This window comes from Pseudochaenichthys georgianus, chromosome 24 (genome assembly GCF_902827115.2).
Source record: "Pseudochaenichthys georgianus chromosome 24, fPseGeo1.2, whole genome shotgun sequence".
NCBI lineage: Eukaryota > Metazoa > Chordata > Actinopteri > Perciformes > Channichthyidae > Pseudochaenichthys > Pseudochaenichthys georgianus.
The window spans coordinates 9,573,070-9,590,018 of NC_047526.1; the positions used below are offsets into that span (position 1 = coordinate 9,573,070).

Consider the following 16,949-nt stretch of genomic DNA (forward strand, 5'->3'; position numbering starts at 1 on the left):
TGTCCTTATTCAGGAAACTGTAATATAGAGAAACACAAAAGAAAACAAATCAAATGTCCTTTGCATCTCACGTTATTCAACTTGGTTTTAAAAAATAAGAAAGTGTAGACATATATTTAAATGTTATTGAAAATGTATTTAAATCCTTAAATAGGTGAAACTCTGATCCCGTCAGTGTTTGTGAGCAGCTGTAGAGGTTGCAGGTTTTCAGACCGTAAGTAGGAACATGTTCAGTGCTTTGAAGAGAGAACAAAATGTTCCTGCTGTATCTGAATGGGATGTTCTGAGATCTGCTTGACCCGGTGCAGATCTTTTGAAAAGGCATAATTGGCCCTTTTTTACATTTCTAATAGCAGGAAAAAGCACACGATTGAATAAAACATGGATGATGGCTCACTTTCTGGCACATCTACCAATCATTACACCTTCCTCCACAGGTCAAACTGAGGAGGTTTAATGATTGATATTTATACTTTGGCATGATATTACAAACAAATGTAATCTAGGTCATGTACAGCAAGTTTAAAATAGGTGGGAAAGGTCAATATTCTAATTTTAGAAAAGACCTTTCAGTTTACTCATTTCGTTTTTTGTTAGTACTAATGAAAGCTTTAGCGCAAGTTCAATAAGGAAGAACACGAGTCACTCTATGGCTCCCTTCCCCCCTCATTAAATATGAGGGTGTCACCCCTCAGCAGCCAATAGTTGCACATGCTAAATTCCTTAAATGCCTGCTCTACTTCCCTGTCAGTTGTCATTGCAGATGATCACACGCAACCCGCCTCCTCCAGGACAAAGCTAAACTTCCTTCTTCAGACCGGTCTCACCTACTCAGCACCACCACCAGTGTCTAGACCCCGGGGATTTCATCGGAGCGGGGCTTTCCCAAAAAAAGGTAAAAGACAGAATTTAGCCAGGCAATGTAGATTCATTTTAGAATAACTGATACTTTAGAACATAAATTGTGCTTATGATTGAGAGTAGTCATATTTAGAGGTGAAACAATTAGTCAATGTATCAGTCAAACGATGGGAAAATAAATATGTTTTGCTAGATTGAAAAACTATGGGTATTTCCCCGGTTACATTTTCTAACATTGGACAGATACTGCTAAACAGAATCTGTATATTAGCCTGAAACTCAAAACTGAAATCAGGCCCTCTCTGAAAGTTGGTTCGAAAAACAAAAACAACTCTGGATTGGCTTTTTATTTGTGTCACAAAATAGGTGAAGGGTTCACATGTAGCTCAAATGCATTTAATAATATGCTTTCAATGTACAATATCTTACAGTGTATTACATGACCATTGCTTTGATAATACAGCTGTGTGCAGCAGAAGGAACATCTAGGATTGATAAACACAAGGGGTTAGACTCAACAAATACACCTTGTTTCGTTTCAGCGGGTGCTCTTAAATCAGTGTGTGTGTGTGTGTGTGTGTGTGTTGGCAGCAGGAAGAACAAACAGGCGACAATGGTGGTGCAGGGCCTTTTTTGTGGGTTGTCCTAAAGTTAGCATTGCAAGGGGTTCTCTTGACAAAAACTTGGTGTTTTCCATTGGTGTTAGAAATATTGTAGAAAATAAGATCTTTGGCAAACACATTTATGATACTACGAAATGTTGTTCAGCAGGATAATATCCAAATATTAACACCACTTAATGATTTTTTTTAAGCATAAATGCAATCGAGAGAAGTATAGAGCTAACGCTAGGCTAAAACCGAACCCCCTGTTAGCAACCGCCGTTTTCACAACGCATTAAAAGCTTTGAGCATTTACACATTTGCTCTTACTGACATTTAATGGCACAGAACAAAATCTCTTCAGCTTGTGTTAACCACATACCTTGTATTAAGCAACTAACCAAAAACCACAAACAAAAACGTTGACTTCGAGACGCAGGAACAGGAAGTGGTAAAATGCTGACTCATTGCTGGGTTTTAGGACTTATTCCTGCACCACTGTATTCCTCAGTCAAATGGACAGTGCATGTTAAGAGGTCAGTGAGACGGGATCCATGACTGTAGTGACCTCCACTACAAAAGGCCATTTTTGAAGAGATATAAATTATACATAAGGGATACTTTCTGACCAATTACGAGTATTGCTCCGTGGTTGTTCTTCCTTCTAGATAAAGGAAGTTACAGGCAGTGCATTTAGAAGCTTTATAGTATGGTGACAGATTTTCGTGGTGTGACCCAAGCAGACTTATATAGATGTTAACAAGTGTACCATGAGGCTTATTCGGTCTTAAACAGACTGGGGCTTGGGGGAAAAAGGTAGACAGTTAGCTAGCGGAGCTTTTAGAGGTCAACATGACGGAGGTTTGCCAGAGTTCTTGTGTTAACTAATTAATAACACAGGGAGGGAAGCTGAAAGTCTCCCTCAGGCAGGTCCAACCTGGTTTCAAAATGATTTCCTCTCCAACAGTGTGGTCATATGTGGACGTTCATTACTGAATTTATTACAAAAAGCCTCTAAATTAGGCCAACTTAGCGGTTTCTATTGTTTGAAAAAAGGTCTGCTATTTAGCATTTAGAGAATCAGGATGATTGAAAAGCATTCACATAGTAGGAAGTAGACGGCAAAGGACAACGTTTCCCACCATTTGTTAAGGGAAAATTAAAGCTGATATAATCAATAATTTATTTTTGATGAATTACTGTTTGTTATGCAAGTTTGCTCCTATTGACAAACACACAGAATGATCACCATATAAAGCTTGACGACGTCTTCCAGATCTTTGTTGTGGTTTTCTGGCCCCCAAACTCTGATCAACGTAGTGTCTGCTAGCTGGCCAGCACCACGGGGCAGATATTAGAAAGATATTAGAAACCAACAGAAGCAGCTAAAGAGCTAAACATTTTTCAAACCCAGTTAAATAGAAAGTGAATATGACATTTTGTGGCCAGAAACACGACTCTAAAGTATGCTAACAAGTTTTTAATATAAAGTTAAAGAGTGATTTTATGTCAGTTGTGTTTTTCTAAATAACCCAAAAATAATCAGCCTCGAGAAAGATGAGAAATGAATTTGAAAATGCTGTGGAGACACTGTTAACCCTTTTTATTCTTCCTAGTTTAAAGTCCTCACCTCTCAGGTACATGATCTGTGCACATTCAGAAGTGCAGCTCTGTTTACGTATAAAACAAAGTAAAGATTCCCATGACAGTGCTGCCACTCAACTGCTTGGAAAGGTGAGTCAACTTTGCCCAGGCCTGCTTTATAGATGGTTTATCTGTCGTCATCATGGGGGATTAGACCTGATCAATGTGTCCTCTGTCTGGTCAGCTGTTTGACGTTCATCCTCTACTTGGATTCCTTCTCGGCCTCCAGCAGTGAGGAGCTGATGCCACACTTCTTCAGTTCCTCCACCAGATCTCCGTTCTGGTGCATCTGCAGCAGGATGTCGCACCCCCCCACAAACTCTCCGCTGAAGTACACCTGGGGGATCGTGGGCCAGTTTGAGAAGGCCTTGACTCCTGTGGACGTAAGATTGTGATGCGGTCAGAAATAAACTACAGACAATACTGTATCGGCTGACGAGAAGTAATGCTTTAAGCAACAGCAGTGGGTATGATTTCAACTAAAGAGCTAAGCTGTTAGCATAGGCAGTGATAGCCACCATGACAGGAACTCAATGTTTAAGAGATCACCAAAAAGTGGCCGCCTTTTCAAAAAACAATGACAGCACGAAGAAAAGATATTTAAAAAATAAAATGAACATGTTCTATACCACTTAGCATTACACTAGATATGTGTTATTTGGTGGCCTTTGTATTAGTATATATTACGTTTTATTGATATAAGCAAACATGATTAGGATAATGTTGCTAACTTCAACAAATGTTTTTAGGGTAAAGTTAACAGTTAATAAGTTGGAAAGATAACTTTTGAACCAAATGTTAATAGTACATCGATTAAAAAGTCCAACAATCTACCTGTACCTGTCATAAAGGACAATATGGTACTACTTTAATAACGCCAAATATTAGGGCTGTGCATTATATTCATATTATAGCTATATCGTGATACACGACAAGATATCTTCTTAGATTATGGATATATACATTTAATATAATATATAGCTAATAGCCATATAATATCTTATATGAGTGTTGTTGTGTTGGTTTGAAAAGAATGCATTCCAGTCAAGTGATGTCATTTTTACTAAGGTTACATTTGGAGCTGCAAAGAATAAATGAACACAACATAAGTAGCTAATTTAGACTTTAAATGTGGTGCGAATACAACTAACCACCTTGGAATAATGCATGCACACTTCCTGACCCAGTTTATAGCCCTTGATTCTGGCAGAATTGAACCAGTCAGCTTGTCCCTATCATAACTAAGCATTACACTGCTGTTGTATCACAAGCCTACAAATCCATTAACTGGCTGTCCTGCTGTAACTGGAAACAGCATTTCCTTGTTCCTTATTGACATGTGATGTCATTGTTTAAAATACAGGTTCCAGTTATGGTTGTGTTAGGAGTAAAAGACAGACATCTTCACAGTAGTGGTGTCATGTTCTACTTTAAAAAAGGACCCCACCCTTTGGTGCTGCTGCAGAGCACTGATAAAAACGTAATACTTGGAAATCTCTAAATCTAGTGATAGAGAGCCGTTGAAGAAGGGCTGGAGTGTATGGTGGCCTTGTAAATAGTTATAAATGACAATGACAGCTGCAACAGACTGACATAACAATGATCTGGTCAAAACAATTACAAGCAAATGTCTAGTAACACTTCCACTGACACATATTATGAAGTTTAGGTAAAAGTAACAAGTAACAAGTTAGATTGAGAGGTGACAACTTGTTGCTGTCATGTCATTAACAAGTTATCTTAGTTTGCTGACCTTCTCGGAGCTCGGAGTCCTCTAATACGTTGTACGAAGCGTAGTCGTCCACCCCGTGCATCCGGAGGATCTGAACCACGGCGTTACTGAAGCCACACATAGGCTGGGCCGGAGTCCCCTTCATGAACACAACCACTTTGTCCTTCTGCACAATATCTCCAAGGGCTTTCTGGACGTCCGCCGCCGCGCACAGGAACCGGGCCGAGGACGTCCACACTCGTCCGTCGGCCTGTCTGGGCATGTAGACGGCTGCTCCAGACCGCAAACACCTCGCAGTATTTCGAATTAAACTGTTCATGATCTTTGGTGAGTTTTGTCTTTATCAGACGCGAACAAATGTCATACAAATAGACTAACCTGCTTCTGAACAAGCCTGAGTAAAGCCAGGCAGTCAACACACGTTACGCTCGAGAGATGGGGCGGGACATGAACGCTGATTGGACAGCTGCGTCCAAACAAATTCTCATGTGATCTGCGATTGGTGCATACGTGCGTCAATTACCGTAGTTACACAATAAATAAGATACAGTGTGATAATTGAATACACAATAATTCATAACAACTACAGTCACTATCACACAACTTATCAACTTGTATTTTATTGGGAAAATCTTATATTAAAAAAGAGTAAAATAATTATTTCCAGGTAACGGAAGCCCTAAAGAACTTCCGGGGCGACTTGAGCAAACCGGAAGAAGAGAGGAAGGCTGAAGCATTGAGAACGGTTGGAAAGATGGCGGCGCACACTCAGAAGAATAACAAGCCAAGGAAACCTGGAGGAAAGGAGTCGCAGCCTTTGATAATTGCCAAAACTCCGGCGGAGGAGCAGCGCCTGAAGTTGGAGAGGTTGATGCGGAACCCGGATAAGCCTGCTCCCATCCCAGACCGGCCAAAGGAGTGGAACCCGCGGGCTCCTCCGGAGTTTGTCCGGGATGTGATGGGCTCCAGCGCCGGTGCGGGCAGCGGGGAGTTCCACGTTTACCGGCACCTCCGACGCAGGGAGTACCAAAGGCAAGACTTTCTGGACAAGATATCAGAGAAAGTAAATGAGGACATCGAATATCTCGATAAAGTGGAGCTAAACAAACAGGCGGCCGATGATAGAACAGCGAAACGCAGGAAGAAGCGGGAAAAACTTAAGCGCAAAATGCGGATGGCAAAGATGGCAAAACTCGAGTCCAAAAACAAAGGAGAAGACGATGCAGAGAAGAGCTCGGAAAGCAGTTCAGAAGACGATGGGGAGCGGGAAAGGGAGGCTGAAGATGATGCCGAGGCTCCAAGCTTCATCATGGGGAGAAAGTGACTCCTTCTTCAGGGTGACTGCTCGGACAGGGTGCTGGTGTTGGTGCGGCTTGGTAGAGACATTTTGGGCTCATCAATCATGAAGCAATGGTGGAGATTGAGACCAGAGTTGCATTACATATGAAAAAGCACAAACAACAGTTGGAACCTGTCAAAGACAATGTGCTTCCTGTTGTTATACAACGAGAAAAAAAACGTTATGGATTGCTTTCCATAGCACTCAGTGTATTTTAATCACACATTGTCCCGGTTGGAAAAGAGATACTTAAGATTTTTCATTAAGCTTTCCATAATATCGGTGAAATATTTCTAATTTTCATGTTTCAGCTAGAAGGTCGGGAGTAATGTCATCTGTCTTAAGGCGTTTCTTGAGTTGGCCCAATTTTTTTTTTTGTCAGAATTTTTGATTTATTGTTCCAATCCACATTTTGCTTTTAATAAAAAAAAAAAAAAGTGATTATACATGGAAATGCCGTTTGTTCACTTAATATTTCTCAACTCTATTCTTGTTGTCACTGTTAGACATGTCATATGCTGCTAATGAGTGTTTGTATGTGTCACTCTTCCATGTTATCACCGTTGCAGCCTTGTGAAGTTGCTCCTCGCATGAAGTGTTGCTTGTGTGCACAACAAGGCTGCAGAAAGTATTTCAAAGAATGAAAAGGCGTGACTTCTCGAGGTTCAGGAGTTTCACGTGCGATGTTCTTTGGACAGACAATACCTGCTTTCCACGGTGGTGATGGCTTCACTCCATAGCCATTGCTTTTCTTAAGGCATGTAGAGTAAACTCCTGACAGCACGATATTGTTTGGAGCAACAGAAACTCTTTGTGTCAAGCATTGTCAGCTGTCACAATAACGTACTGTATTTTACAGACACAAATATCAGAAACCACTCGATCACGGATTATTTTCTGGTCCGTGTATATATATATATCAACTTAAAAAATATATTCTTGGAATTGTTTAAACTGCTTTTAATATGTTCTCCTCACTGAGATCATACCAATGAACATGGAGTTTATATAAATGAACTATTTTCCTTTTCATTTTCATATGTCTTGCAAAACAAATGAGACATCTGGTTTAGGTATTGGCATCAGAAATCAAAAAACGTCATCTCATAGCAGGGAAATTGACATTGTTACAGCAAAAGGGATATTGCAGATAAAAAGGCAAAATAAACTGGGTAGAGTTACATATTAAATAAAGAGGCAAACAGACGATTAACAAAATAGCCAAGGTTTAAAAATAAGTATCCGCGTTTGTAAGTGAACACAAACAAGCGGTGAGGTAGTGGCCCAGTGTTATATTATTACTAAATATACAAAATATATATTTTGGACAGGCAATGATTAGCAGTGTTCTCATGTTGATTTTACTTTGTGATTCTCCTTAAGGGTAGACACTAAGGGAGAATTATTGACCTATTTAACGGTTTCATAATTCTTGTCATTTTAAAGTAAAAGTATTTCACAAAGAAATAAACAGTCATTTAAAAAACAAAAAGTCGATTTCAACCATTTTTTGAAATACAATGTTCTTTGAACCAGCCTATTGATATATGTAAAAAAACAACTTTAGAATATAGATAGGAACAACTGGTCACAGGTGCTCCTGAAATAAAGATTTCTGGAGCAGCGTTTTTATTACAGGTTTTCAGAGACAGTATGTTTAAATATGCACATGAGGCGAAATGTCATGCTAACTTTTACTGAGTTATTAGAAATCTACACACACAATAGGCAATAAAATCACCTGTGTATTTTGACTGTTTTGTTCCTATCTCTGACAGAACACAGGTTGTTGAAGCTAAATATCTCTCATTGACAATAAAAACATGTTTCTTCCTGCACTGTCCACCAAACTATAAGTGTCTCTACAGATTCTGCCCCCTCATGGTAGATGACATTGATTGAACATGTATTGAAGTTCCCCGCCGAGCTCAGATGAGAAATATAGAAAACTGTAATAAAAAGTAGGCCATGAAGCCGCATTTCACAGCTTGTTTTGTATTAATTTAATTCAACATATTAGTTCCACAATTTGAATGTAGGCTCCAACAGATACTTTTAAATGATTGATAACTTTACTCTTTCATTAAGGATTTATTATAATTACTCTAAATGTCAAATACCTATCTATTTGTATGTTTGATCTTTTCAGTGCAAAAAACACGAGTGTACCCTAAGCGAGAGATTACATTCACACTATACATGCGTGAGGAAAACTAATGGTTTACTCTCAGGCAAGAAGGGTCAAATAGTTATTGACTTGTGTTGGACAGGTTAGAGCAGTCTGACTTACTAAATATATTAAAGATCCCAAAAGTAGTGTTACCAGAAGTCCCGTTGGCTTAGAGGCGAAGCCACATTTGGAACGACTTTTTAGACAGTTTACAGTTTTTACTGGAGGTGGTGCAGTGGGGTTGCCAAAATGAGAGGCCCCGTCATGACAAAGTTTAACCAGACTCAATTTTCCACAAACGTCTCGCCAGTGGCATTGAGTGTTACAAACTGCTGTGTTTGGGCATCTAAAAAAACATTGAACACGTGAATCTGTTACTCCAACTAGACTCAATTGTATTTCCATGTATCCACAGTAGCTTACATGTCATACTCCCACCATTGCAGCCCCCCATGCTGTTATAACACATGGCTGTTTTAGGGCTAAATGCCTTAAGGCCTCACTTTGTAGTCTGGTTTATGCAGACACTTTGTAGTCTGGTTTATGCAGACACTTTGTAGTCTGGTTTATACAGACTTTTTACGTTTAAACAAGTTTCGGTTCCAGGTTTAACTATAAACCATAATAAAACCTTTCCACTTGCCTCAATAACGCATATTATGTAAAATAATGTAGGCAATCCTGGCTGCATCTGCTGGTTCCTGAAGAGAGTAAGACTTTTCACTCCCTAAGCCTGAGCTGAACTGTAATGAGAACAAGAAAGATGTATTAGAAACCTCAGCAGGGAAACCATACCACCTCTAACCCACCACAGTAAACCCAGCTGATTCCCTCATTGTAACTCTGTGACTGCCTCCACATAGTTTTATGATCCGTAGCCTGCCAATAGGATTCAGGCTGAGTTCTCTCAGAGGGAGTGGAAGCTAGCGTGTTCAGGCAAGATACCCTGCCTCACTTTGCCTACACTGCCTCATCCTTATTTAGTCAGGAAACCTCAGAGCACCTCTAATTGCTACGAGAGTCTCATGTTTTGATGTGAATCTCCGCAATGGATTATACAAATATGTGGGAAAAGTGAATGAGAATGCAGGGCAAGGCCAACAGGGATCCACAGAAGAAGTCCATGGGAGAGAAGGCTCAACATATTCAGCAGCCCGAAGGTACTGTGAAATGAAAGACTGACTCATGCTAATGGTTCATATATTAAGCCACTGTGTGGTAATAGTACGTTAAATCAAGAAAACCGTAATTGTATTTACCAAAAAGAGACATTATTATCTTATTCTTCCTTAAATGTATTTCCTCAAAGGGATTTTCCAGGTATGTGTATTTGGCATTGTGGAAACTGATTGCCTAATACACACTTTTTTCTTTTTTACATGATTTGTTGTGTAACATGTAAAACATGAGAAACAAAAGTAAAATAGGTTTCAATTGTCGTTAAATGTTGTCTAATATCAGAAAACACTTAGGTAGCCCCAAAAATACTTTATTTTCTTCTGACCTGAAGTACATCAATTTAGATTTGTGTTGGATATATGAGCTCTCGGGCTGTCTGCCTTCTCTCCCATATAGTGGAATTAAATGGCACTGGGCTCATGGTGCTCTCATCTCCCAAAAGTACAATTGAAAAACTCAGCAGTCTCTTTCCAGAAATCATGACCCAGTTACTAAAGATAATCCACAGACTTTGTTGTGAGCATTCTCGTAAAATAAACATTTTCTTTCGAGCTTTCGTTGCCATCCAGAAGCACAAGCCTGTCACCCATTAAGCCGGGATGCACACGTTCTCCAGCACAAACCACACATGTGCTACAGAGTGAAAGTGGGCATTAACATATTCTAACAGTGTTTGATTGGTAAATGACTGCATCTTCGTCCCTGCTTTCTCTTTCCCAGATGAGAAAAAAGCAGTGCAGAAGAGAACCTTCACCAGGTGGATGAATGGGTTTCTGCAGAGAGTAAGGCAGAAATCAATACAGCTTGACTGAACCATTATACTTCAGCTCATAAATGCAATCACCAATAAGGTTTTTCATTTGTCATTTCCAGCGTGAACCTCCGATTGAAGTGTACGACCTGTTCACAGACATTCAAGATGGAAGAATACTCATGGCCCTGCTTGAGGAGCTGTCTGGGTGCCAACTAGTAAGAGTCAAGCTAACTACTGGAAAAATATTAAAATACTATTAAGTTATTTAATTATCCTATGGTCCATTTGAGTTCAGTTCATTAGCATTCCCTGATAATGTTGCATACAAATCTGTTTTTATCTCACTCTAGTGCAGACCCGGCGCCAGGCCCTCCCATTTGACATTCCGGTAATCACTAATCACAGGGTTTGTCATGCAAAGCGGCTGGTGTAGTCCTAAACGATAGCTGAGGATTATGGGTAGTGTAGTGTCTTCTGCCATCCTAACCTCCGAAAAAATATTTGTTTTTCCGAATCGAAGGGGAAAAATACAAAAGCATTGTACACAATTTAAACCAATCAATGTTGTGTAATTAACAAGGATAATCTGGTGTTTTTTAGTCGATGAGTAGTGCAGATATCACTGTCAAATCAATCCACAGTAAGGAGAATACTTACTTCCGGGTGTAAAATTCTCCGTTATCCAATGGGAATGGACGCTCACATTGCCTTTAACAGCCACCGACATGGACCGATGCGGTGCTTCCCTGAGCGTCAAATACCGCCGCTGATGGGAATACATTGCAATCAGTTGAAAGCTCTGTGCGTCCATTTAGGAAGCTGAAGGAGCCTCGGCGCGTCACAACTGCACGCCAAAGGACCCTGACCAAGCGTCGCTATTGGACTATCAGGGAGCGAGACTGTGTTGTCCTAAAAGGTCAAACTATTCTCCTTAATGTTCCCTTTCTAATGTTTTTATTAGCTTTACAGGTTTAGGTCTTCTTCCCACCGCATTTTCAGACTGAACAACATTTCCAAGGCCCTGACTTTCCTGGATGATAGACATGTTAGTGTTTTTCGTTTGTAAATCAATCAATTGATAGTGCTTTCATGTGTGGCCTATTACAATAACGTTAATCCTGATAAACAAGATTTCAGTTGACGTCTCCTCCATGTTGTCTCTCAGGTGAAGCTGCTTGGCATCGATGCCTCTGGCATTGCTGATGGGATTCCCTCTGTTGTTCTTAACCTTGTCTGGAACATGATCCTGTATTTCCAGGCAGGTTTCGTCCCCCGTTATCCATCATGCTAATGTCTTAATGTATAATTTCACTCCTTGTGTGCAATCAACTCCTCCCTGTCCCTCTAATGCAGGTACAAGAAGTGACAGCAGGCCTCCAGAGACATTTATCTTCTAGCCTCTCCTCCTTATCAATGAGCAGTTACCCCTCCTCCAGCGACCTCTCGCCCCCGCCAAATGACATTAGCAGCTACTTCTGCAGCACCCTGCCAAGCAAATGCAAAAAGGCTGCCAAACAGCTAAAGTACCACGGGAAAGCAATCAAGACTCTACTGCGATGGGTCCAAAGATGCACATCAAAGTGAGTCTGAAAAAGATCCAACTGCTTACAAAGTCATGTTTGCAGTAAAAAGGCTGCCAAACAAAAAACGTGTGAACTGGCTGTGTGAATGTTCAACTAAATGCAATTTGAAATGTGTAGGTTTGGAGTGGAGGTTCATGACTTTGGGAGGAGCTGGAGGAGTGGGCTGGCCTTCCTCGCTATGATTAAGTCCATAAACACAGCCTTGGTTGACCTAAGGGCGAGCCTGTCCAGAGAGCCAAGAGAAAACATTAAGCTGGCCTTCATGGTAGCCCATCACAATTTGTACATACCACCTCTGCTGGAGCCTGAAGGTAAAAGCTTACTGAATAGAAAGTGCCTCACGTTCATTTATTTATATCCACTAAGACAAATATCTTTCTTCATAGTCAGTACTACACTAAGTATGTGCTTAGAGCCCATCATGGTGTAATGATCTCCCCTTTCAAAGGGCTTTAGGAATAAATCAGAAGCACTTGTCCCATTGCAGACTCATTTAGAAGACCTCACTTAAAGCAGCAGAGGTCCTTGCTGGGGGAAAGTGCCAATTGTATAATATCTGCAGTGTCACACAGAGCCCAACAGTGGCCCCAGCAGGATGGTCTCCTTGGCAGGTGTGGAATGTTTAGTACATTTAGTTAGCAATTTGTTATTCAGAACATTATATGAAGATATAGTGGAAGCATGTTTACCTGAACACCTTTACATTTTAATTTGAGGTACTCTTTTTTTATTGCACTTTTCTACTTTTGATTTCACCAAATTTGATTTGATTTTTCTCATACAAAATAGTTAAAATATGCTCCAGCTGAACAAACTTCAACAGTGAAATCGTGCTTTTACATTGCTGCATAAGTAATTATAAGATATGCAATAGTATTACAGTGACTTTAATGCATTAAGTACTTATATTTGTTATTCTTTTGAAGAGTATACATTTTCAAAAGTATACTATATGTTTTTCCTAAGTGATATTCTTAATGCAGGACTTTAATTGTGGTTGAGTATATTCAGTGTGGTGAAATAACCCGCTAACAAACGGAAACTATTCTGTCTGCAGATGTGTCAGGCACTTCACCAGACGAGCAGTCCATCATCACCTATGTGTCGATGTTCCTGAGGTTTTGTCCAGACAAAGACGAGGTTAGTACGGCAGTGAATAGTTCAAAAATGTTTCCTTTATATTTTTTTCTGAAAGTCAAATGAGAACATTTATATTACTATCATTTAAGTATTATATATATATATAGTTACCACCAGTAGCTGGTTGGTTTAGTTTACTTTAGCTTAGCTTGCATTAATACAAGTGAAACATCTTGCCTTGCTCGCTCCAAGCCTCTCTAATTAAATTATATAGTTCTTGTTTAATAAATAAAAAAACAAAAGTGTAAAATCATAGTTTTTTGTCTTGACCAGAGATTATGTGCAGGACTATTACTTTGATGGGTGCAGTCTTGGAGAGGTGCCGGTGGGCAGTTGTTGTTACGTTGGGACTTTGCAGGCTAGCTGTTTCCAGTCTTTACGCTAAGCTAAGCTAACAGCTGCTGGATATAGCTTCATAGCTGAATATCTATGTGGACATTAATTATCATAAAACGCTCATTAAAAAAGAGAAACGGCTAATTTCATAAAATGTCAAACTCTTCCATTGACCCTCAAAGCAAACTGATTCACAAACACCATGAACCAAGACTTTTTTTCTGAGTTAATAGTCATATAGTGTACCATCACTAATAAACAGTGACAGTTCATCGATGGGGACTGTTCACGACACTATAAATAAATAAACTAAACTAAACTAAACCCTATATTACAGGATGATACAACAGATATGGAAGTTCCTGATATCCCACATTTTGGATCACTTGAGTCTGTCAGTATTGGAGAAACCCTCGCTGATGACCCAGACGCCCAAGCATTGCTCCAGGGCATGAAGAAGAGCAGTGAACAGCTACTGTGGAGACGGTGGGCAAGGAGATCCCAAGGGAGCCCCTGTGCCACCTCACTTCACACAACTGAAACCACGTCACCATTCAACCAATCGAAAAGCAGGAGTCGAAGCATTTTACAGCCTCCCAGTCCACTGGATGCAGGCGTTGCCAACCAGGATATCCGATCATGGATGGAGAAAGCGCCTGCGGATCAGGAGTACAGCAAGCCAAGGGTGGACGAAAGTCACTTTTCTTTGAGCTCAGAGGAAGGAATCTACAGCTTGTCGGCACTGGACTCAGACGAGGAGGATGCCTACAGCTACATACTTGATCTGAATAAAGAGGTTTTCCAACCATATAATCAGATACAAAAACAAGTTCCGAGGGTTGAAGAGGAAACGGAGGAAGAAATGTTTCTGAATGGAGAGCATGCTGAATCAAAACATCTGGAAGAATGTGAGATTTTAAACGGCAGTGGATGTACACATCAAGAAGATTCCCTAGTGCAACATGTTGCATCAGAAGTCAGGGATCAGTCAGTGGTTCATAGGACGTTTGATAGGGATACAAATGAAAGGAGTTCCACAGAGGTGGCAGACAGCAGAGCTGCATTTGATATAGAACCAAAGGAAGACAGCAGGGAGGAACAGGAAGATGAGAGAGTTGTTAGAGGACAGAGTAATGCCGCTGGAGATGACTCTGAGGAAGAGAGGGAGAAGACAGGAAAGGCTAGATTTGATAAAAGGCATGCTCTTATAGATGAATCCAAGAACACAAGGGTTTTCGAAGCAGCTAGGTGGAATAGAGAGGTTGAGGAAGACACTGAAAAAGGGCTTTTTGAAAAATGTCGACAAATGAGAAAAAAGGTGCTTGAAAGTGAAGAGGAAGAACATGGGGCGACATTTGAGGAACGGCAGCAGGGGGAAGAAAGAGTTGAAGAGGATAATGTAAAGGAGGAAAAGAGGGGAAAGTGGGGAGGTAGTGCCAAGGTAGGAGAACATGGAAACATAATAACTGACAAGGCTGTAAATGAAACTACAACAAACTCAAAAGAAGAACATTATGGGAAAGACAATGCCCAAAAAATAAATAATGTATCTTCTAAAGAAGAAAACAAGGCACAGTACAATGATGAAGTCATGAATCCAATGGATTTTGAGGAAGTCAAAACTGCAGAGCTTAACGACAGAGACATTAAGACTGAGAAATGTAAACTTGCTGTCATTAAGGCAACAGCAGGAGACCATCCTGACAAAACGGCCTCCGAAGATAACACCAACGGAGGTGTTAACGTCCATCCTGCCTCCAGTGCAACGTCTTGGTTATTCGGGTAGGTTATGTCAATTAGGATGTGAAATACAAGCAGGGTTGACCATTAGCCAAGCACTTTAGAAAAGTAACTATTTTTCAGGCTTCCCAATTATATTAGTTGTAGTTATCTAAAATGTTTAAAACAATGGGTCTTCAATTGAACACAGAAACATAGAGAAGCAGAAGTATTCTCATTTCTAGATAAACAACATATATTTTGTTGGCTGCAATAACAACTGATGCTACGCTAACACTGAGAACTACCTGTGAGGTGGATGAAACCTTCCGCTTCATGTTAACATTTTCATTCTTCTGTCAGACTACTGTTTTAGATAACAAGACCGCATTAGAAGGGATCTCAGACATGGTCTCAAAAGCTTCATATACCATGTGATGCTAAGATATAACTATATTTTCTGATTTAACAAGATCATTATCTCAGAATCAGGAGGAAAGTTGTCATTGTATTTTCTTCTGAGGTTATTATCTTGTTAATGAGGGAAAACAGGGCAGATCTTTCTTTTCCACTTGAAAAACCTCTCCAAATTTGTAGATAATAATACGTCATACAAGTGTTAAGAGTTGCAAGAGTGTAACTTTACCAAACCAAATAAAGAATGTAATTGTTATCGTCGTTTAAGGCTTTAATTCAGTTATTATAACATAGACGTGAAGTGCCTAATTTTAGCCTGAAACTAACACTCTGTGTTTTATCTTCTGTCCAACAGAGAACGAGGATTCCTTTTTCAATCTCCAGCAGCCTTTTGTGGCATCACCCCATTAGAGCTGGACATGCTCTTGCTCCTGTGGATCCTGCTGTACTGCTGCTTCATCTTACCTCAAATGAACTTCTGAGTCACCCTGCAGTGAGCCCTCCCTATTACCAGATGTTTAAATATACTACCACCTTAAAATCAATTGAGGTTCACCTTTGGACATTTTAGAAATCTGACTTTCAACCCAACTTGTATCCAATTGACGTCTTTGACAGTTTTAATCCCCAACTGTCTATCACATTTGTAAGATTATTTGTGGTTTCTGAGTGCACATTGTAGTTACTGTTCTTTGGGTTGTGTATCCATCACCTTTTATTTAAGTTTCTCAATGCTTTATTTTGTATAGTAGATGTTTTGTATAGTAATGCATTTACTAATATATGTTTTACAGAGGTGAATCTCTTTTAGCTTACTCAAAAGGATTTATGGTTTATTGAGCAGACATAAATGTCATCTCACGAGTTGAACTGTGTCATCTCACGAGTTGAACTGTGAAATCACACAGGTGGTCACTTGAGGTAGCATTTTAAACTAATGACAGGAAAGAAATGTAAACTACCAAATACGCATGTTTGAAGCTTGATCTTTAATTGTGAAGTTCAAAGATTTTCTTTTTAATTCCATGTGTTTAAGTTTCTAGGCTTCACTAATTGGACTGTTGTTTCTTCACCACTGTTAACACAGGGAATGCATGCCACACACATTGCACTAGCAAGCAGCTTAAAGTCACTCCTGTCATTGGTCCTTAGATTCCTGATGAAATATAATTCAATCATCACATATCAACTGTTTCAACTGTATCTTATCATGAATGATTAAAGGCCTGTGGAAGTGTGCTGTGGTTTGCATGAGAAAACAAACCATATCTGTCTTCTTCACTGACTATTGTAACATCTAAATACATTATGCCATCTTTAGAAGTCTCAATCAGATTATTGTCAGATTGTTTTTGAATTTGTGGTTTAGTTGTGCATTTGTGCAGGCAAGTAACATTTCCTTTAATGTTGCAACACATGGCTAAACAGAGACGTATGTCAATCCATGCCTGGTAATAACATATAACACGAGGG

General features: G+C 39.8%; 3 protein-coding genes and 1 non-coding gene across 6 annotated transcripts; 3 read left to right on the forward strand and 1 right to left on the reverse strand.

Moving 5' to 3' along the window:
• Window positions 1–23: 23 nt before the first annotated feature.
• Window positions 24–16,799, forward strand: clmnb (calmin b). 3 transcript variants are annotated; one of them, XM_071202013.1, is made up of 10 exons: window positions 24–895; window positions 10,248–10,309; window positions 10,401–10,496; window positions 11,243–11,326; window positions 11,447–11,539; window positions 11,635–11,861; window positions 11,982–12,175; window positions 12,922–13,004; window positions 13,678–15,122; window positions 15,832–16,799. In XM_071202013.1, exons 1-10 carry the CDS (start codon window positions 712–714, stop codon window positions 15,956–15,958), a joined length of 2,595 nt encoding a protein of 864 aa, XP_071058114.1. In that variant the 5' UTR covers window positions 24–711; the 3' UTR covers window positions 15,959–16,799. The 3 variants fall into 3 exon arrangements, with proteins under 3 accessions (XP_071058114.1, XP_033931889.1, XP_033931890.1); XM_034075998.2 differs by lacking the exon at window positions 24–895 and adding an exon at window positions 8,260–9,508; XM_034075999.2 differs by lacking the exons at window positions 24–895; window positions 10,248–10,309 and adding an exon at window positions 10,632–10,669 and having other exon boundaries at window positions 10,442–10,496.
• On the reverse strand, window positions 1,194–5,302 carry glrx5 (glutaredoxin 5 homolog (S. cerevisiae)). Its single transcript, XM_034076001.2, has 2 exons — window positions 4,861–5,302; window positions 1,194–3,482 (listed from the first exon to the last, which is right to left on the reverse strand). The coding sequence occupies exons 1-2, from the start codon at window positions 5,156–5,158 to the stop codon at window positions 3,310–3,312; spliced, it is 471 nt and encodes a 156-aa protein (XP_033931892.1). The 5' UTR covers window positions 5,159–5,302; the 3' UTR covers window positions 1,194–3,309.
• Window positions 5,507–8,162, forward strand: prkrip1 (PRKR interacting protein 1). Its single transcript, XM_034076000.2, has one exon. It carries the CDS (start codon window positions 5,594–5,596, stop codon window positions 6,161–6,163), a length of 570 nt encoding a protein of 189 aa, XP_033931891.1. The 5' UTR covers window positions 5,507–5,593; the 3' UTR covers window positions 6,164–8,162.
• Window positions 6,741–7,019, forward strand: LOC117440410 (small Cajal body-specific RNA 13). The gene has a single exon (XR_004551269.1). It is a non-coding gene; the product is annotated as a small Cajal body-specific RNA 13 (non-coding RNA).
• Window positions 16,800–16,949: the final 150 nt, after the last annotated feature.

What these genes read in the sequence shown, in the direction of transcription:
- glrx5 (XM_034076001.2), bottom strand. Translation starts at nt 5,158, where the DNA reads ATGAACAGTTTAATTCGAAATACTGCGAGGTGTTTGCGGTCTGGAGCA. An exon ending in GGACTCCGAGCTCCGAGAAG is followed by an intron (nt 3,483 to 4,860) that starts GTCAGCAAACTA and finishes TTACGTCCACAG; the next exon opens with GAGTCAAGGCCTTCTCAAAC.
- clmnb (XM_071202013.1), top strand. Translation starts at nt 712, where the DNA reads ATGCTAAATTCCTTAAATGCCTGCTCTACTTCCCTGTCAGTTGTCATT. An exon ending in TGAATGGGTTTCTGCAGAGA is followed by an intron (nt 10,310 to 10,400) that starts GTAAGGCAGAAA and finishes TGTCATTTCCAG; the next exon opens with CGTGAACCTCCGATTGAAGT. An exon ending in GCAACGTCTTGGTTATTCGG is followed by an intron (nt 15,123 to 15,831) that starts GTAGGTTATGTC and finishes TCTGTCCAACAG; the next exon opens with AGAACGAGGATTCCTTTTTC.
- prkrip1 (XM_034076000.2), top strand. Translation starts at nt 5,594, where the DNA reads ATGGCGGCGCACACTCAGAAGAATAACAAGCCAAGGAAACCTGGAGGA.